The sequence below is a fragment of the Bos indicus genome, chromosome 10 (assembly GCF_029378745.1).
Source record: "Bos indicus isolate NIAB-ARS_2022 breed Sahiwal x Tharparkar chromosome 10, NIAB-ARS_B.indTharparkar_mat_pri_1.0, whole genome shotgun sequence".
Taxonomy (NCBI): domain Eukaryota; kingdom Metazoa; phylum Chordata; class Mammalia; order Artiodactyla; family Bovidae; genus Bos; species Bos indicus.
The window spans coordinates 102,812,487-102,834,317 of NC_091769.1; the positions used below are offsets into that span (position 1 = coordinate 102,812,487).

The following is a 21,831-nucleotide window of genomic DNA, read 5'->3' on the forward strand; positions in this document are numbered from 1 at the left end:
GATTTCCAAGACCTCTGTCACTCTCCGCCCCCAGGTTCACTTCCTCTTCCCGGTATTCCACTCCAGAAATGATCCTTGGACTCAGCCACCAGGTAACGTCAGCCCCTTTTTATGCTATCTACGGAGAGTGGGTTTTCTTAACGAGTCTTTGTAACACTGACACCCTCTTAGAATCTACAGGTCTAACTTCTTTGTGTGAGCCCACAGAAGATGCAACCCAAATTCATACTAAAATTGTCCAGTCCTCTATCTTCCAAGTGTCTCAAGCGCAAATGACATTAGCATCAGGCCAGTCTGTAACCTCAGCCTTTGTTTTCCTATCCCTGAAAATGTAACGGGGTAATTCCTACATCCTAGGGTTTATTCACGTATTCCCTCATATGTTCAGCCGTCCCTTCCTTCGTGAGTTTCACCAGCCACTCATCTGTACACTCATTCATTCAGTTCATCAAGTACCTAGTCCGTGCCAACCACCATTCTAGTGTGCTAATTCGCAGGGAGTAACGTCCCTCGAGGCGGTAGATACTCTGATGCTCTAAGCAGTTACTGCTTTTATACGAGTTTTTACCCTCAGTGGTCATTTCTCCACAAACCATCAATTACTTAAATTACAACGGCAAGACACGGACCAGAGTTTCTTGGCACAGACGTTCCGAAAGGCCTTTCCTTTTTGGAACATATTCAGGAAGCAAGAAAGTCCTCCTTCATGCCAGATGGTTCTCTGAGCTGGCTCCATGAGGCCTCGAGGTTCCTGGAAACGTTTCCTGCCCAGAGAATCCAGAAGACTTGCAACGTATTTCTGGGCTGGAATTGCGAACCGAGTTCTGATTCTGCCCAGTACCGTTCAGTCTCTGTCCTTACCCTTAACAGTTCTAGGCTTCAGTTTTCCCAACTGAAAACCAGGTGCTAGGCTCCTAACTGGCTGTGGCATGCATGGTAAGCAAGTCCCTTAGCCTTTCCGGTGCTGTTCCGAAAAGCGAGGGTTCGTCCACACTGAAGTTCTAGGGTGAGCGGTGTGCGCCGCAAGCTTGGGCGCGCACCCCAGATAAGAGGGCGCTGAAGTACAGGCAGCGAATGCACCGAGCCCAACCCTGCCTTCCTAAGCATCATGAGACTTACTAGAAAATGAAACTGAAAACGGGGAAGCCTGTTTCTAACCTGCCCGGGCCTAGTTCGCTCGGAGACTTGTGACGGCCCGGCGGGCAGGCTTCCGATTGGCTGCCTGAGTGCGGACTATAAAGGCGAGCGCCGAACCCAGCCGCTCACTCCGCCACCGCGCAGCTGCTGCAAGGATGGCTCGCTTCGTGGCCTTGGTCCTTCTCGGGCTGCTGTCGCTGTCTGGACTGGACGCCATCCAGCGTGAGTGTCCTCTCCTCTCTCCCCTCTTCCGCCAGCCCGTCCTGTCCCGATCACACCCACTTGGCACCCTGGGCACTAACTCTGTCTACCCCGGTCCCGCTCCCAAGTTTTCCTTCCCAGCTCGGTGGAGGAGCACCCGGCTTCGTCTCGGGCGGTGGAAGCGGCGGGGTGCGCGGGGAGTGGGGAGGGGGTGCGACCCCAGGTCGCCAGCTTCCCCGGGATGTGGGGAGGGAGCCCCTGGCTCGCCCGGACGGTACCGCGTGGGTCGGGACGGAGTTCCTGGGTGCGGATGTGGTTCAGGGCGGGCGAGGTGGGGGAGGGATTCTCTTCCGCTGGTTCGCGGGGCTCTGGCTGCCCCCGCGCATCTCTGGAGTGGGGGGCGGGCTGGCGGGTCCCAGAGGGCAGGGTTGCGGGCTGCGAACGGGTGGAGACAACGCGTGGGCTTTGGGGGAGTCGCCGCCAGCGTATGTCGGCCAGCTGGCATCCTGAGGGCCTGGAGCTTCCAGCAGGAGCCGGGCAGGTTCACCTGCCCCTCTGTACTTTTCCCCAAATAAGGGACCAAACCAGAATGAGGAATTTTCTGGCAACTTTCGTGGAATGCCTTGATTCTCGTCGTTAATTCTCTTGTTCTCCTTACACTTCGCTTTTAATAATAATCATAGAGGTCCCCGTTGACAGCTGTCTGTCCCGCACTCTGTGCCGCGTCATTTAATTGTGAAAGGGGTCTGCGATGTAAATACGGTGCCTATCATCAGAATGTCACAAATGCGGAAAGGGAGGCTAAAAAGTTGAAGTAAGTTAACCCCGCAGGGGATCAGTCGCAGACAGTAGAACCTGACCAGAGCCTTGGCCGGGTGGTGCGCCCCTTGGGCAGTCACTGGTGCGTTTTTCACAATCTTCTGGGGTGAGATTCTAGGGAGCAAGCTGGGTGGGTATGGGCTGTGACCTTTGTTCACAAAGGGCTTCCTCCTTTGGCTCCTTGCCTGGTTCTTTCCAATATGAAGTGTGTCTCTACTTTCAGTTTTGAGTAAGTGAAGGTTTATCAGTCAGAAAGGTTGTAAAACTAGGGCTGAATAATCAACACACTTACCCAGGTTGTCAGGGACACTGTGTTTAGATACCTTCTAAGTACACTGAAGCTCGGATTTCTCTTTCATGTGAAAATGGAATTTAAAATTTATTTGCCAAAAAAACACATGATATCTGTATTATCACTATTATTGATATTTTGTTGTGGCTATAGAATTCTTTCAAAAAATAACAAGCAGACACTAAAAAGTATGTTCATTAGAAAATTTCCAAGATAATACATGCCTGGAAAATACACGGGGGATTTCTAGAGGACATACAAAAAACATGTAAGTGTGATTCACTTTGGGAGGAAGAGGTCTATTTTCTGCTCTTTCCCTGTGTAGGTTTTATTTCAGTCTGGGTATAAATTAAGTTTTCAATTAAACTACAGAAGCTAAAATAACTCCCCCCAGTAAGTTAGGCCAGATTCAAAGTAGGCCTGTCTGATACACCTCCTCCTCTTCAGTTCAGTTCAGTTCAGTCGCTCAGTCGTGTACAACTCTTTGCGATCCCATGAACCAAAGCACGCCAGGCCTCCCTGTCCATCACCAACTGCTGGAGTCCACCCAGACCGATGTCCATTGAGTCTGTGATGCCATCCAACCATCTCATCCTCTGTCATCCCCTTCTCCTCCTGCTCTCAATCTTTCCCAGCATCCGGGTCTTTTCAAATGAGTCAGCTCTTTGTATAAGGTGACCAAAGTATTGGAGTTTCAGCTTCAAAATCAGTCCTTCCAGTGAACACCCAGGACTGATCTCCTTTAGGCAGAACTGGTTGGATCTCCTTGCAACCCAAGGGACTCTCAAGAGTCTTCTCCAACACCACCATTCAAAAGAATCAATTCTTCTGTGCTCAGCTCTCTTTACAGTCCAACTCTCACATCCATACATGATCATGGAAAAACCATAGCCTTGACTAGACGGACCTGTGTTGACAAAGTAATGTCTCTGCTTTTTAATAAGCTGTCTAGGTTGGTCATAACTTTCCTTCCAAGGAGTAAGCGTCTTTTAATTTCATGGGTGCAATCACCATCTGTAGATGTCAGCCACTGTTTCTACTGTTTTCCCTTCTATTTGCCATGAAGTGATGGGACTGATGCCATGATCTTAATTTTCTAAATGCTGAGCTTTAAGCCAACTTTTTCACTCTCCTCTTTCACCTTCATCAAGAGGCTCTTTAGTTCTTCTTCACTTTCTGCCATAAAGGTGATGTCATCTGCATATCTGAGGTTATTGATATTTCTCCTGGCAATCTTGACTCCAGCTTGTGCTTTTTCCAGCCCAGCCTTTCTCATGATGTACTCTGCATATAAGTTAAATAAGCAGGGTGACAATATACAGCCTTGACAAACTCCTTTTCCTATTTGGAACCAGTCTGTTGTTCCATGTCCAGTTCTAACTGTTGCTTCCTGACCTGCATACAGATTTCTCAAGAGGCAGGTCAGGTGGTCTGGTATTCCCATCTCTTTCAGAATTTTCCACAGTTTATTGTGATCCACACAGTCAAAGGCTTTGGCATAGTCAATAAAGCAGAAATAGATGTTTTTCTGGAACTCTCTTGCTTTTTCCATGATCCAGCAGATGTTTGCAATTTGATCTCTGGTTCCTCTGCCTTTTCTAAAACCAGCTTGAACATCAGGAAGTTCACGGTTCACGTATTGCTGAAGCCTGGCTTGGAGAATTTTAAGCATTACTTTACTAGCGCGTGAGACGAGTGCAATTGTGCGGTACTTTGAGCATTCTTTGGCATTTCCTTTCTTTGGAATTGGAATGAAAACTGACCTTTTCCAGTCCTGTGGCCACTACTGAGTTTTCCAAATTCGCTGACATATTGAGTGCAGCACTTTCACAGCATCATCTTTCAGGATTTGAAATACCTCAACTAGAATTCCATCACCTCCACTAGCTTTGTTTGAGACGCTTCCTAAGGCCCACTTGACTTCACATTCCAGGATGTCTGGCTCTAGGTGAGTGATCATACCACTGTGATTATCTGGGTCATGAAGATTTTTTTTGTCAGTTCTGTGTATTCTTACCATCCCTTTTTAATATCTTCTGCTTCTGTTAGGTCCATACCATTTCTGTTTTTTATTGAGCCCATCTTTGCATGAAATGTTCCCTTGGTATCCCTAATTTTCTTGAAGAGATCTCCAGTTTTTCCCATTCTATTGTTTTCCTCTATTTCTTTGCATTGATTGCTAAGGAAGGCCTTCTTCTCTCTCCTTACTGTTCTTTGGAACTCTGCATTCAGCTACTTACATCTTTCCTTTTCTCCTTTGCTTTTCTCTTCCCTTCTTTTCACAGCTATTTGTAGGGCGCCCTCAGACAGCCATTTTGCCTTTTTGCATTTCTTTTTCTTGGGGATGGTCTTGATCCCTGTCTCCTGTACAATGTCATGAACCTCCATCCATAGTTCATCAGGCACTCTATCTATCAGATCTAGGCCCTTAAATCTGTTTCTTACTTCCACTGTATAGTCATAAGGAATTTGATTTAGGTCATACCTGAATGGTGTAGTGGTTTTCTCCACTTTCTTCAATTTCAGTCTGAATTTGGCAGTAAGGAGTTCATGATCTGAGCCACAGTCAGCTCCCAGTCTTGTTTTTGCTGACTGTATAGAGCTTCTCCATCTTTGGCTGCAAAGAAAATAATCAATCTGATTTCAGTGTTGACCATCTGGTGATGTCCATGTGTAGAGTCTTCTCTTGTGTTGTTGGAAGAGGGTGCTTGCTATGACCAGTGCATTCTCTTGGCAGAACTCTATTATACTTTGCCCTGCTTCATTCTGTACTCCAAGGCCAAATTTGCCTGTTACTCCAGGAGTTTTTTGACTTCCTACTTTTGCATTCCAATCCTCTGTAATGAAAAGGATATCTTTTTTGGGTGTTAGTTCCAGAAGGTCTTGTAGGTCTTCATAGAGCTGTTCAACTTCAGCTTCTTCAGCATTACTGGTTGGGGCATAGACTTGGATTACTGTGATATTGAATGGTTTGCCTTGGAAACAAACAGAGATCATTCTGTCATTTTTGAGATTGCATCCAAGTACTGCATTTCACACTCTTTTGTTGACCATGATGGCTACTTCCTTTCTTCTAAGGGATTCCTGTGCAAAGTAGTAGATATAATGGTCATCTGAGCTAAATTCACCCATTCCGGTCCATCTTAGTTTGCTGATTCCTAGCCTGTTGATGTTCACTCTTGCCATCTCCTGTTTGACCACTTCCAATTTGCCTTGATTTATGGACCTGACATTCCAGGTTCCATTTGTGATATTCTTAGGAAAAAACCCAGTGAAACAAACACCCCCCCCCCTACCCCCCCCACCCCCCCCCCCCCCCGCCCGCCCGCACGCACACAAACCTGCCCATCTCCCTCAAAGGGGAAATGCCAGGGGGGTGAAAATGTGCTTTCACTACTGTAGTAGTATGTACAGTACAATAACAAGTTATTAGAAATTCAAATGCACAGAGGTTTCTGATTGATCTTCACTTTCAACTGTGGAAAAATATCAGGGCTTCATTGTATTTCCAACCTAACTCTTGGTACAACTGGGGACATTTTCTTTGATAATAGGATGTTTCTAGAGAGATACATCTGATCACAGTGGCCTGGCTAATAGAGAAATGGAGTTTATAATATTTTCTTTCTACATTCCCATGAAGTGTCTAGACATGCATTCCATTAGCAAACCCCCTGTTCTGTAGCAACATATAATATCGTCAACCTGGCAGAGTATGGAAGTCACTTGACCATGCTCATTAGAAATGCAGATTCCACTGTCACATGCATGACTCCACTTGGTCCTAATGGAGAGTATGATGTTTCCCGTTTGCCACAGTCCTCACTCTTCCCTGTTGTTCTTACCCAGCCCAACCCACTCGTCTGAGGTGTTTTCCAGCCCCTGTAGGTGCTTCACTTTTGTTTCTTTGTTGTCTGGCTCCTGAAATCAGGTGCACATTCAGATAGAGATTTGTCATATACACTCTAGACATGATGAACAGGTTGTGTTCTGTAGAAATATACTTTGGGTTGACTCTGTTAGGAACCTGAGCAAGCAGGTAACAGTAGTTACACCTGCCATTTACCAAGCAGCTGCGCTGTGCAGGGCTCTGTGCTAGGCACCTATTGAGAAGTCTGGTGGGTGTGCATCTAGACAAGAGACCAGGAAGAAAGAAGTCAATGTGAGGCAAATAGTTGACGGGGCTGAAACGGTATAATCAGGGAGTGTTTTGATGTGGCCACTCTGGAGGGTGTGTGACGTGAGAAATGAAGCTCGATCAGTAGACTGGGGCCAAATCATGTAGACTCTTGAGTGATATAGATTCTGTGTGCTGAGGAGCCATGAAGCCTTCTTGAGAGCCTCCACACACAATTCTTAAAAGATACAGCACAATGTCCATTGACAGAAAAAGATGTTACTAGAAATCTGCCAGAAAAAGCCTGGAAGACATGTGCAGGGGAATTATGTTGGAAAGATACTAAGTCGTGGTGTATCCCACAAACTGGAGGTGGCCTTTTGCAAAAATGGAAGGTCATTTGGCCCGAGGGAAAGTGGAATTGGGAGAAATGGGGGATCCAATATAAACATTTGGTGCCTGATCTAGCTTTAGACCAAGGTAGCCCCAAGTGGAATACTCTGCAATCTCATCTGTCTTTCCCTGCCGCTCCTCAGGTCCTCCAAAGATTCAAGTGTACTCAAGACACCCACCAGAAGATGGAAAGCCAAATTACCTGAACTGCTATGTGTATGGGTTCCATCCACCCCAGATTGAAATCGATTTGCTGAAGAATGGGGAGAAGATTAAATCGGAGCAGTCAGACCTGTCTTTCAGCAAGGACTGGTCTTTCTACCTGCTGTCCCACGCTGAGTTCACTCCCAACAGCAAGGATCAGTACAGCTGCCGAGTGAAACACGTTACTTTGGAACAACCCCGGATAGTTAAGTGGGGTAAGTTTTCAAGTTCTTTGGTTAACCACTGACAGTTGTATCTGAGCACAGCTGCGGCATATAGCTGCTTTGATATAAAAACGTCTGCATACTGGGATTATCAGGGAATGTTATTAAACCTCTGCGTAGTGGTACCCTCTGAGAGAGCTGGGCACAGTGTGGTCGCTGAGAACACTGGCTTCCCTGCAGTGAGAGCGGGGAGCAGTAGCACGTGCACAGGCACTCCCAAGGCTTCTTCCCTGTGGCCTCCTTGGCTCTCCTGACAGCCTCGGGCACACCCAGGACCAAGGAGGGTCTCCGGAAGGCACGGGCCTTGTGTGCAAGCCCTGCTATGGTAGGGCCCTCCAACCCTGGCATCCTCCAGTTCTCTGGATGGCTTGGGATCTCAGGCTGGTAGGAAAGGTCTAGGTTTTTCTTCACAGGCTCTTCTGCCATCTTTGTTTATAACAATTTTAGACTTCTGTAGTACGCAGTATTTCTGAAGTCAAACTTAACTGTTTCCTTTCTCCGTTTTCTTTTCCATAGATCGAGACCTGTAAGCAGCACCATCGAGGTGGGTTTCTAACCTTATTGTAATATCAGTATCCTGGGGACCATTACAGACAGCTCTAATATGATAAGCCTCACAGTCTGGAAGACATTAATCAGGGTAACAATTCAGTAGGCAGAGAAGAATCCCATGGGGTCGCATTCCCTGCCCCTGGGAGCAGGGGAGATGAGGAAGGCTGTAGTCCTGGGTGTGGCTTTCCCAGCATCACTAACGCTCTAAAGGGAGGACAGAGAAGCTGCAGGTGTGGGGTTACAGGCAGAGGCAGCTGTTACCCACAGCACCTGCAAGTGTTTGCTCTCCTGCCATTTCCATGTTGGGCATCTCTGGGCCTTCAAAGGTGAACTGTCCCTCCCTTTGCGTGGCAGCTCTTTGCTAGATAGCCTGAAGAGAAGAGTGACATGGTTCTGCAGAGACACCATTCCTAAGTGTCTGGGCACTGTAGTTGGGTCTTGAAGCTCCCAGTCCAATAGAGGAGAGAGGTGGAAACAAGATTGTTGTAACTCAATGTAAAGACACTGTAACAGATGTATTGCAGCTCTAGCACCTAACTCTGGCAGCATGAAACAGGGAGGGATTGGACTTCTCTGCCACTTCAGGTGGAGGCCAGAGGCAGATAATCCAGCTTTTCTGGGAAATTTTATTACTCAGTGTATCTTGGCATGGAAAACCTATTCAAATTTCCTATTGCACTGTAGGACAGGGAGGTTAATTTGCAAGAGCATCAGAGAGTTTGGCTGACCTGCCTAGCGTCACACAGTTACTAAATGTTAGAGCGAGGATCTGAACTCTAATACCAGCACTCTCTTGTCTAAGGTTGTAGGAGAACCAATGGGATAAACTAAATGGTTTGCAAAATCACCTGCAGTTTTATCAACAGAGATTTATACAGTGAAAGTTAGATAAGTTTGGTGGTGCTGTGATCTAAAATAAATGTATTTATTATTATTCCTTTTCTCTTTTTTTTTCAGATTTGAACATTCTTCATTTGGTATAATATCTGGAAAATTCTGTTTCCCTGCTCTTTAATACTGATATGCTTTTATGCTTTATGCACATAATCAGAAGTCATATTCATGTTACCACAAATACCTTCTTTATAATTTTACCTTGGGTGCTACATGTCCATGTTTGACCTTCCTAGGCAGGTGTCTGCAGTGGAGGTGCTGGCATCTTAGAGGTGGGGAAGACAATTTCAGATTTAACATCACCATCTGGGTGTCTTCTGCATACAAAACTGGGTAATAAGATACTTATGCACGTTAAAGTAAGCCTCCAATTTTGTAACTTTGGTTACAATTTTGGGAAAGTTTTGGAAAGATAATTTTTAGAGTTATGGAAATTTGTTAATTTTTAGAATTATGGAGATTGTAGATGAAGCATCTTGCCATATAAAATTTATATGTTATCTCCTATATCTGTTAGAAACTTGGTTGTGCCTGGTTCCACTATATATGTTGTTTCACTAAAACAATGGTAAAACATTGTGTGCAGCTTCTCAAAGGAAGAACAGCTGACTTCTCAATGTCAGTGGGATCCAGAACATAGCATAGAAGGTCATCATGAATGTGATGAAACAACTTCCTACCTAAAATTCTCTATTCAATAAAAATCTTTTAAAAAAAATGACTGCATGATAAACATTATTAGATAACTAAGATTGCTGCACCTGTCAGATCCTCACTAAGCATCTAAATGATACATTTGAGGCAGAGGGAAGGCCTAGTGAGAGAAAAGGGAGAGTAATAGAAATGTATCAATTTTGTAATCTAAATATAAAATAGTAATGGTTGGTAAAGTGGTTAGAAAAATAAAACACAATAACCTAAGTGTAGAAAGAGTAAACAATGTTAAAGTATTTGATGGACTTTTTACCCTGAAGGGTAAAGTTACAGACTTTTTGGTAATTTAAATATGTACAATATATTTTTGGGCTGTCCTCAAAAAGAACATAGGCTGAATGTTTAATATCCAACTAGAAGATGGCATAGGAGCTTATGGAGTGGTAGTAATGTTTTTTTCCAATACTCAGTGAATTTATCATAAAAAACTCATAGCTGGGGAAAAAGGCAAATTTACTTAGACTTATAAAGGTTTTCTTAATATACATAAGCAGACACATGCACTCATTAATAGAAGTCTATTATAGGTATTTTACAGGTAAAATCAGAAATAAGGATCTTTCCTGAAGTTACACCATAGAACTTCCCTGGTGGCCCAGTGGCCAAGACTCTGTGCTCTCAGTGCCACAGTGAGAATTTGTACGCCTCAACCGAAGTCCCACATGCTGCAACTAAACACCAGAGCAGCTAAATAAGTAAATACTTTAAAAAAATAAAAAAAGATGCCCACTGCCCCCTTTGAGTGATGTTATACTAGAGGTCCCAGCAGCAAATCAAGACAATGAAAAAAAGTAAAAAGAATAAATATTTGAAGAGAAGAAACAAAATTGTATTACTTTGATGCTATATATAGATTATATAGAAATGTCAATAAGATATAAAAGATAAATTCTCTTATTAATCCTAATAATAAATTTGCTGGACAAAAACATAAAAATGCATTTCTTTGTACTGGTAACAAAGTAAATTAAAAATATGTAATTTATAATAGCAATAGACATAGTACTTAGATATATATAAATGGGCTTCCCAGGTGGCGCTAGTGGTAAAGAACCTGCCTGCCAATGCGAGAGACTTAAGAGACATGTGTTTGATCCCTGAGTCAGGAAGATCCCCTGGAGAAGGGCACGGGAACCCACTCCAGTATTGTCTGGAGAATCCCATGGACAGAAGAGCAATTTATGATAGCAACAGACATAGCACTTAAATATATATAAAATAGATACGCTATATATGTTCAAATAGTGTTTAAATGCACATGCCGATATAAAGCTAACAAAAGATGTCAAGCTTTTAATGGAAAAAGTATAATGTTTTATTGAAATAATGACAAAAAATGAGAGAGTAAGGTTATGGATAGGGAGATTAAGTATCCTAAAGACATAATTTTTTCCCAACCTGATATATAGACCTACTGTAATTATTTTAAAACATTTTAATAGGTTTTCATGATACTTGACAAGTTGATCCTAAAATATGGAAGAGGGTTAATGGAGGGAGAAAGATAAAGATGCTCCTGAAGAATAATAAGGTGAGAGATTTATAATTAAAACAGAATGGAAATGACTCAGGATGGATCAAGACCAACGAACAGAATAGAGCCCAGAAACAAACTTGTGAATACACGGAAACTTGATACACAAGGCATTTCAGATCAATCGTAAAAGGAAGGGCTTTTGAAAAAACATGGTGCTGAGACAAATGGCTATCAATATGTGGTGGAAAAATAAGTCCCTACCTCACACTATGGGCTTCTCTGATGGCTCAGTGGTAAAGAGCCCGCCTGCCAATGCAGGAGACATGGGTTGGATTCCTGGGTTGGGAAGATCCCTTGGAGAAGGAAATGGCAACCCACTCCAGTATTCGTTCCTGAAGAATTCCGTGGACAGAGGAGCCTGGCGGGCTACAGCCCAATGGCATCGAAGAGTCAGACACGACTTAATGACTCAACAACAACCACCTCACACTATGCACAACTGTAAGTTCCATCAGAAGAAGAGCTAAATACCAAACAAAAATTTTAAACACAGGAAAAAAACCCCCCATTTTTATGACCTCAACATAGAAGTCACAAATTATATGCATGTAGCTAAAGACTGATTGATTAATCTCATGCTTTAGAACTACAATACAATTAGACTCCATAAAAAAAGTAAAAAGTCAAGTCACAGATTTGAATATATTTGCCATACCTAAAACAAAGGATTTGTATCTAGAATATATCACACTACAAACCAATACAGTATTATATATAATAAATTAATGGAGTATGTATATACATAATGCAAATTAAAACCCATCATACCATCAGAATGACACAAGCTTTAAAAATCTGGATATGCCAAGTGTTGGGAAAAACATACCCTAAGGAGAACTCATTACATTGCTGGTGAGAGCATAAACTGATAAAAGAACTTTGGAAAACTAGAGTATTATGTAGTAAAGTTAAATATGCACATGCCCTATGACCCAGCATTTCTACTACCAACATAGAGAAAGTCTTGCACAGGCACTGAAATAGGTGTAAAAAACAGTTTATTCTGCAACACTCTTTCTAATGGCAAACAACTGGAAACAAAGCTGGATAAAAAAGATATATTTAGACAATGGAATGCTATACAGGTTGAAAATGAAAGAATTGTCCAAATGTTCTTATAAAAATGAACATGGATGAATCACAAAAAAAATGTTAGTGAAGAAAATCCAGCAAGTTCCCCCAAAATATCTACAGTGATTCCATTGTATACAAAATTAAGCACTGCCCCAAAGTAAATAACATTATTTATATATATGTTTATATGGAGCAAGTAAGATAAATAATTGTTGTAGTGTTATTTACAAGAACTAAGACAAGGAAGCAACCTAAATGTCCATCGGCAGATGAATGGATAAAGAAGAGACAGTACATATGTGGGCTTCCCTGGTGGCTCAGATGGTAAAGAATCCATCCGCCTGCAATGTGGGAGACCTGGGTTCGATCCTGGGGTTGGGAGGATCCCCTGCAGGAGGGCATGGCAACCCACTCCAGTATTCTTGCCTGGAGAACCCCTATGGACAATGTAGCCTGTCCACGGGCTTCAAAGAGTTGAGCATGATTGAACTACTAAGTACACACTACACACACACAATGGAATATTACTGGCCGTTAAAAAGAATGAGATACAGGGTAGGAAATGGCACCCGCTCCAGAGTTCTTGCCTGAGAAATCCCATGGACAGAGGAGCCTGGTGGGCTACAGACCATGGGGTTGAAAAGAGTTGGATATAACTTAGCAACTAAACCATCATCATATTTCTATCAGTTCAGTTCAGTTCAGTCAATCAGTCGTGTCCGACTCTTTGCGACCCCATGAACCACAGCACGCCAGGCCTCCCTGTCCATCACCAACTCCCGGAGTTCACTCAGACTCACGTCCATCGAGTCAGTGATGCCATCCAGCCATCTCATCCTCTGTCATCCCCTTCTAATGTAAGTCTGGGAATATACATTCCAGTTCATTAGAAGCGGGTATTTTTTGATGGTAGTTTTAACAGGTGATTTACATTTTTATCTTTATTTTTACCTATGTTGTGTGAACTTTTCATAAGGGATACGAACTTTATAATTTGAAAAAATAAGCTAAGTGGAAAAGTTACTTAAAATACCAAACAGAAATTGCTGTAAAGAAACCAAAAGGAAAAAACAAAAACAAAGCCCCAGTTCTGCTGGCACCAGCATCATGGTCCAAAGGTTAAGTCCACATTCTTTTTCTTGGCACCAAAGTCCTTCACAGGCTCTTTGAACCCTCTATGTGAAATAGGTTGCTTTTCTGTAATCATAATCTATCCAAGGTATATGAACCAGAATGTCTGAACTCTTTGAGAAAAGAATTTTCCCCAGACCAGCCCAGCACCCAGCACCTAGCAAGGCGACAGTAGATGCGGGCAGCACCTGACTGACTGCTGTGAACATGGAGGCCTGATGGACAGGCTGGGGCTGGACCAAGAAGAAAGAAGCCGGAGCTTCGGGCACTGTTGTCCTGGAGACTAGAGGGCTCCTGCTGTCTGCATGGCAACCACTGGTAGAGCAGGAGTGGTTTGCCTCAGTGGGTGCGCGCTGGAGGAGTTGAACAGAAATGGCAGTGCCAGCTGGGCCTACATCCCCGGGGCTGCCTCAGCTCAGCCGGGGCCATGGCAGGAGGGGAGCACCAAGGCTCCTGACCAAGCTGGGGCCCAGCAAAGCTCCTCCCCTCAGCTGCTGGGCTGCTGAGAGCCCTCCCTCATAAGGAAAGTACCCCAAATGCGCCGTGTGGCTAGATCTAGTTAACTAACAGGTAAAGACAACACAGAAAAGGCAAATGTTTACACTGAGATAGGCTCCTGGCAACAAATGCCCGAAACTGTATGATTCTGGAGCCGTATGAATGTTTTTGTTTTTTTCCTTGCTGCTGTTATAAACTACCACAAACCTGATGGCTTAAAAAATACAATCTATCATCCTACAGTTCTTTAAGTCAGAAGTCCAACACAAATCTCCTGGGCTTAAAATTAAGCAGGGCTGCTTTTCTTGCTCGGAGAAGGCAATGGCACCCCACTCCAGTACTCTTCCCTGGAAAGTCCCATGGATTGAGGAGCCTGGTGGGCTGCAGTCCATGGGGTCGCTAAGAGTCGGACACAACTGAGTGACTTCACTTTCACTTTTCACTTTCCTGCATTGGAGAAGGAAATGGCAACCCACTCCAGTGTTCTTGCCTGGAGAATCCCAGGGACGGGGGAGCCTGGTGGGCTTCCGTCTATGGGGTCGCACAGAGTCGGACATGACTGAAGTGACTTACCAGCAGAAGCTTTTCTTGCTGGAGAGTATAGGATATTCCATGTGCTTACCTTTCCCTGATTCTAGAAGTTGCTCACATTCCTTGATCCATGACCCCTTCTTCACCTGCAAAGCCAGCATGCTACAGCTCTCTGATCATGCTTCTGTAGTCACAACTCCCTCTGACCACAGTCAGGGAAATAAATTTCTCTGCTTTAACGACCTCTGTGGTTATACTGAGCCTATCCAAATCATCTCTGATAATCTCCTCATCTCAACGTCCCTAACCTTAATCACACCTGCAGAGTCCCTTATGCTATGTAAGGTAACGTATTGAGAGGTTCCAGGAATTAAGCTATAAACATCTTTTTTAGGGTATGGGGGGAGGCATTATTCTCCCAACCACAGAAACGTCTATTATTGTTCATGGTAAGTAGGCAGTTCTCTATATAAAGATCTGGAAAATATCTGATATATTATGAACTAGAAATCAGCAAGTTCATTAAATATTTATAGAATGTCCTAATTTTGTAGAATCCCCATTGTTCCCAATAAATGCTGAATGAATTCTCTCTGACCCACCCCCCACCCATCATATCCTGGCTTTTGTGGGGTAATGGTGGGGGCTACTTCATCCACTCAGCTCTCAGGGTATTGAACAGCAGAGGGGAACGTCCCACCTCAGTTTTGTAGTCATTGGTCATTAGATAGATTTTTGGCTAATTTGATAAATAAAAAGTTGTCTTTTAGCAAACCCATTTGTGGCAAATTGATCTACAGTTAAAACCATAATAGACAACAATGATAATAAATAATGAAATAAGGGAAAATGATTACAGACTCATCACACTTCTACTTACTGGCCCCTCCTTTGTACCTACACTGGTCCTACTGTGTGTTTGATGCCTCTTGTATATACATCTCTGGCATTTTTTTCCCTGCTTGTTTTAAATTTCTGATTGGTTACTAAACAATTCTTCCTGCTTTCTTCAGAGTCCTGTTTAAGGAGAAGTGTTTAGAAAAGTCCAAGAAACCAGAAAGTAGAGAGGAAAGAATCTGATGCAGGTTCAACATAGGAGGGGGTGGCCAGAAAAGACCACACACTCTGACTGGTCAGAGGCAGGTGTCAGTCAAGCAAGCTGGGAAGTGGGAAGGTGGGGCTTAGAGGAATTTGCCGAAAGGGAAAAAGGACATTTGCAGGCGATTCTTAGTTTTTGAGAGTGCTACATGGAATCCCAGGCAGGATCAAAAAATCCAAGTTTGAATTCTGCAGTTTGGCGTAGGTTCTGAGATGCAGACCCAAGGGCCTATGAAGGGAAAACACCCAAGACAGGAGGCTGTGCCAGTAGCTTAGTTACTGGTGCAGTGGTCCCCAGGCATGGTGCCTAAGCCTTGGCTCCTGGGGTTGTCCCGTGCCCCACAGTGACAGGGAGCCTTGGCTTCAGCATTTACCTAACCTCACTCCACATCCAAGCTGAGGACTGAGGCTAACTCTAACTCTCTTTATGCTTTTAGTGGACACTGAGTTCTGAACACCTAATAAGAGCAGGCTTTGTAGTTATAACTTAAAAACTCATCACCTCCTAAATTGTATACAATATTTCAATACATCTATGAGGGGATGGGCTTCCTAGCTGGCACTAGTGGTAAAGCATCTGCCTGCCAGTGCAGGAGATGTAAGACACACAGGTTAGATCCCTGGGTCAGGAAGATCCCCTGGAGAAGGAAATGGCAACGCACACCAGTATTCTCGCCTGGAGAATCCCATGGACAGAGGAGCCTGGTGGGCTACAGTCCACAGGGTTACAAAGAGTCAGACACAACTTAGCATGCAGGCAAATGAAGGGATAGGCACCACAGCTGAACTGTTTCCTGTGGGGAGGCTAGAGGGAGGAGCAGACACAGGAGGGCAACTCTCACTTTCACTCAGTAGACCTCTGAGTTATTGCATTTTGGCAGCAGACATCCATCATGTATTGGAATTGTAATTAAAAATAAGAAGTATTCAGTACTTGCAACACTGTGGTTACTACTCTTTAGTTTTGTACTGCTTAATTTATTTTATACCCAGTCAGTATGATTTTCCAATGAGATCACATTGGCAGTTGGAAGAGTGTGGTGGTTACACACAAGCCTGTGGGCAGAGATTCCTCAGCAACCAGATCCTTCACCTGTCTCAACTTTAGTCTGCCCAGATAACTCTGTCTCAATTCGTGATAACAGTACTAGGCTTCCCGGGATTTTGCCAGGTTTTTCTAGTCCTTGGTATGGCTTCTAATTCTCAGGAAACAACACTCCCCTCTGTGTCCCATTTCCTTTGGATCTGTTGTCTGTTATATAACAGCACAAACCTGAGAATTCAGTGAGAATGAACATCTTAGGTGGCTGCTAATAAGTTAATTACTGTGCTGACTTGAACTCTAGGTTGGTATTTTATGGTTGGCAGTCTAGAGTCTTCTTCTGCTTTATCCTTACAGTATTTACATTTGCCACAAGCCTGTACTCAACTGACATAGCCTGTATTTAATGGCTCAGACAAGTAAGGATTCTACCTGCAATGTGGGACACCCAGGTCAATCCCTGGGTTGGGAAGATCCCCTGCAGGAGGACATAGCAACTCACTCCAGTATTCTTGCCTGGAGAATTCCATGAACAGAGGACCTTGGTGAGCTACAGTCCATGGGGTCGGACACAGCAACACTCACTCATTCAATGGAATTATCAGGCGAGTGTATCCTCCTCGGTTCTGTCTTGTCACAACAAAGATTTGGAGTGATGGACATTAAAGCCCTCAGCGCGTCACAGCTCTCAGGTCTTGGACAGACTGTGTTATAGCTCTTAGACAAATTAGTGTTATAGCTCCATTTTATTTAGAAAATAGCAAGGGACTCCATCCTCGAGGTGTGAGGGCATGCCGACCCAAAGACGTGAAGGGAAGAGAGTGGGGGAAGGTGCCAGCGTGCGGGAGAGAGAGAGAGAGCACACTTTCGCTCCTCTTTTTATGTTTTCCTCCCCATGGGCCTGCCCTATGTAAATTGGGCTAGCCGGGAGTGCTACCTGAGGTCCTCATTCCGGTCCTCGGAGCTTCTTTTGACCTTCCTTTGTTCTATTTTCAAGGGCTTTCCCCTTCCTTGTCTTTTAGCCACCACCATTTTGGACTCCTGTTTCCTAGTCTAACTACCTAACAGAATTTAACACAAAAGACTGAGGATTTCCAGCCGCCAAACAGATCTAACCAGGATGGAATTTTATTTTTTTATATGAAGTAGAGTTTATTTACAATGTTGCGCCAACCTTTGCTGTACAGCAAAGGGATTCAGTTATACACGTATAGACATTCTTTTGAGCAGGCAGCCATCTTTAAGCTCATTAAGCCGATTAACGATAGTCCTCTGATGTGCAGAATCACTGTGGTTTTAAGTTTCTTTATAGTTTTTAGATTGTTCCAATTTTCTATCATATGTGTATAATACTTTTTATCTATGGCAGAAAAAAGTAAATGGGGGTTTAAAACAATACCCCAAACTACTACACGTTGTGTTAATAGTTCCTGCTTCTCTGCATCATTCGTATGCTTTTAATTCTTGCCCTGAGCCAAGCCACCCAGTGAAACATTTCCTGTGAACCTTCTCAGAAGTGGTTTTCAAGTGGATATATGAAGCCTTTCAAATCACATGGGCTAGCACTTGAATCATAGCTCAGAGTGAACATGGACCAGTGTCTTAATTCTCTGAAACTGTCTCTTCATCTGTAAAAGGAAGACCTACCTTCTGGATTGTCATGTAGTTGGATCAGCAGCCTCCCAAACTTTAATGTGTTGACGAATCACCTGGGGGGTTGTTAAAATGCAGGCTCTGACTTAGCAGGTCTAGGATGGCCCCAAGGGTCTGCATTTCTAAGAGCTCCTAGAAGCGGAGCTGAGGTTGTGCTGCATGAACCACACTCTGATGAGTGACACAACATCTGCCAGAGCCCGGGCACGGAAGTCCTAGCTGTGCTCGTTCCTCTCCTTCCAGGGCGCCTGGGTTTTCTGGCTGCTTGATGAGCCCACCTCAGAGAAGTGCTGACTGAGATCTCTTAAGGTGAACCCAACTCACCTGAGCTTCAACCTGTTCCTATTTTCTCCCCACTTCAATATCCTTACTTTGTTTTTTTCTGTTCAAGGACTTCATTCTTCTTTGACCTAACAAAGATACTGGTACCTATGCTTTTAGGTTATGATTTTTAATTAATTACTTTATTTTTGGCTCTGCTGGGTCTTAGCTGCTGCGTGCAGGCTCTCTCTAGTTGAGTGAGGAGGGTCACGCTGCGGTTCTGAGGCGTGGGCTTCTCGTTGCGGTGACTTCTCCTGTTGTGGAGCATGGTCTCTAGGGCATGCCCGCTTCAGTAGTTGTGACCCAAAGCTTGAGCAATCTTCCCGGGCCAGGGATTGAACCTGTGTCCCCTGCGTTGGCAGGAGGATTCTTAAAACGCTGGACCACCAGGCAAGTCCAGATTATTTTTAAAAGATTATTGAGGTATAATTGACATATGATAAATTGCACTTAGAGTATATGATTTAATAAGTTCTACACTATATGCTGCAAGGAGAGCCAACCAGTCCATTCTAAAGGACATTAGTGTCTTTAAGCTCCTGATGCACCTTCTGACCCCTGGATACCAACCATCTGCTTCTGTTACATAGACTAGTCTGCCTTTCCTAGAATTTTAAATACAAAAAATCATGCACATTTACTCTTTTACTATCTCACTTTTCCTCTTTCAGCCTAATTATTTCAGCCCTAAGGATCATAGCCCACCAGGCTCTTCTGTCCATGGGATTCTCCAGGCAAGAATACTGGAGTGGGTTGCCATGCCCTCCTCCAGGGGAATCTTCCCAACCCAGTGATCAAACCCATGTCTCTTATGTCACCTTCACTGGCAGGAGTGTTCTTTACCACTAATGAAACCTAGGAAGCCTCATTTATTGTCTCTCTTTTCTTTCAGCCTAATTATTTCATCCATGGTATTGTGTGTACCAGTAACTCATGCCTTGTTTATTGCTGATAGTGTTTCACTGTATGGATAGCTGCCATAATTTGTTTATCCATTTGCCTGTTGATGGAAGTTTGGCTTTTTTCCAACTTCTAATTGTTACCAATACAGCTGCTTTTAACAGTTTTGTACAAGTCCTTGTATCGACATACACTTTCATTTTCTCTTGGGTAAACACCTAGAGTGGAGTGGTTGGGTCATATGGCCAGTGTATGATTAAGTTTACAAAACTTAATCTATTTTCCAAAATAGATGTACCATTTTACATTATCAACAGAAGAGTATGAAGTTCCATTTCTTCCACATTCTGAAAAATATTTACTGTGAATAAACACAGTAAAAATTTTTTTAGGAAAGTCATTAGGGCCAAAAAAACCATTTCCATCATTCATCCTACTCATGAGAGATAACACTATCAAAAGGCCATGTTTGTAGATTTCCAGAAGTTTGCTCTCGTAAGAGAATATAAAAAAGAAGTAATTGAAAAATGCACTTTTCTGTGTCTTCACTGCTTTTTAAAAAAGTGTTTTTAAAATAGATTTTCTTAGGGAATAGATCAGATTCTATCTTGTAAGAATTTTAAGTATTACAGTATTTGTCTGTGATGTGGTAACAAAGACTATAGAAGTTTCCACTAGCTCTCCTTCTTCCTGTACCCCCAGGGCAGTAGAAAATAATTCAACACTAACATTACAGGCCTTCAGTGCAGTTCAGTTGCTCAGTCCTGTCCGACTCTTTGCCCCCATGGACTCCAGCACACCAGGACTCCCTGTCCAACTCCCAGAGTTTACTCAAACTCATGCCCATTGAGTCGGTGATACCATCCAACCATCTCATCCTCTGTCGTCACCTTCTCCTCCCACCTTCAATCTTTCCCAGCATCAGGGTCTTTTCAAATGAGTCAGTTCTTTGCATCTGGTGGCCAAGGTATTGGAGTTTCAGCTTCAGCATCAGTTCTTCCAATGAATATTCAGGACTGATTTCCTTTAGGATGGACTGGTTGGATCTCTTTGCTGTCCAAGGGACTCTCAAGAGTCTTCTCCAACACCACAGTTCAAAAGCATCAATTCTTTGGCGCTCAGCTTTCTTTATAGTCCAACTTTCACATCCATACATGACTATTGGAAAGACCATAGCTTTGACTAGACGGACCTTTGTTGGCAAAGTAATGTCTGCTTTCTAATATTCTGTCTAGATTGGTCATAACTTTACAGGCCTTAAGAGCCTTAAATGAGTTAACAACAAACAAACAAAAGGGAGGGGAAGGAGTGTCATTCCTCATGACATTATATCTGACAATTATTCTTTTATTTCAAGAGAGCTATAGAGAGAGCTGGTAGAAAAAGTAGGTAAAGAGCATCAATAATCGTAGTAGACTCTTAGGATCACAGAACACCCAGTATGTGCTCCCTGGGGCTCTCTCTGTGCACATTCCCCTTCATTAGGTCTGTGGAGAGTAACCTGCTTTCTTCAGTGTAGACACAAGCCCACAACAGGGATTACTGAAAGGTCTGAAACTAGGGGAAAGGAATCCAGATGACATTTCTTGGGCTCTCTGGGGAAGCACCACCCAACTCCCTTCAGCTGCACACCAGGGTGATTTCCAAGACCTCTGTCACTCTCCGCCCCCAGGTTCACTTCCTCTTCCCGGTATTCCACTCCAGAAATGATCCTTGGACTCAGCCACCAGGTAACGTCAGCCCCTTTTTATGCTATCTACGGAGAGTGGGTTTTCTTAACGAGTCTTTGTAACACTGACACCCTCTTAGAATCTACAGGTCTAACTTCTTTGTGTGAGCCCACAGAAGATGCAACCCAAATTCATACTAAAATTGTCCAGTCCTCTATCTTCCAAGTGTCTCAAGCGCAAATGACATTAGCATCAGGCCAGTCTGTAACCTCAGCCTTTGTTTTCCTATCCCTGAAAATGTAACGGGGTAATTCCTACATCCTAGGGTTTATTCACGTATTCCCTCATATGTTCAGCCGTCCCTTCCTTCGTGAGTTTCACCAGCCACTCATCTGTACACTCATTCATTCAGTTCATCAAGTACCTAGTCCGTGCCAACCACCATTCTAGTGTGCTAATTCGCAGGGAGTAACGTCCCTCGAGGCGGTAGATACTCTGATGCTCTAAGCAGTTACTGCTTTTATACGAGTTTTTACCCTCAGTGGTCATTTCTCCACAAACCATCAATTACTTAAATTACAACGGCAAGACACGGACCAGAGTTTCTTGGCACAGACGTTCCGAAAGGCCTTTCCTTTTTGGAACATATTCAGGAAGCAAGAAAGTCCTCCTTCATGCCAGATGGTTCTCTGAGCTGGCTCCATGAGGCCTCGAGGTTCCTGGAAACGTTTCCTGCCCAGAGAATCCAGAAGACTTGCAACGTATTTCTGGGCTGGAATTGCGAACCGAGTTCTGATTCTGCCCAGTACCGTTCAGTCTCTGTCCTTAC

At 43.8% G+C, this 21,831-nt stretch overlaps 1 protein-coding gene across 1 annotated transcript; it reads left to right on the forward strand.

Moving 5' to 3' along the window:
• The first annotated feature begins 1,204 nt into the window (after window positions 1–1,204).
• On the forward strand, window positions 1,205–9,033 carry LOC109565431 (beta-2-microglobulin). Its single transcript, XM_019969406.2, has 4 exons — window positions 1,205–1,359; window positions 7,103–7,378; window positions 7,904–7,931; window positions 8,897–9,033. Exons 1-3 carry the CDS (start codon window positions 1,293–1,295, stop codon window positions 7,915–7,917), a joined length of 357 nt encoding a protein of 118 aa, XP_019824965.2. The 5' UTR covers window positions 1,205–1,292; the 3' UTR covers window positions 7,918–7,931; window positions 8,897–9,033.
• The last annotated feature ends 12,798 nt before the right edge of the window (window positions 9,034–21,831 follow it).

Excerpts from the sequence above, each read along its gene's own strand:
- LOC109565431 (XM_019969406.2), top strand. The coding sequence starts at position 1,293 with ATGGCTCGCTTCGTGGCCTTGGTCCTTCTCGGGCTGCTGTCGCTGTCT. Across the intron at positions 1,360-7,102 it reads TGGACTGGACGCCATCCAGC|GTCCTCCAAAGATTCAAGTG; the intron begins GTGAGTGTCCTC and ends GCCGCTCCTCAG.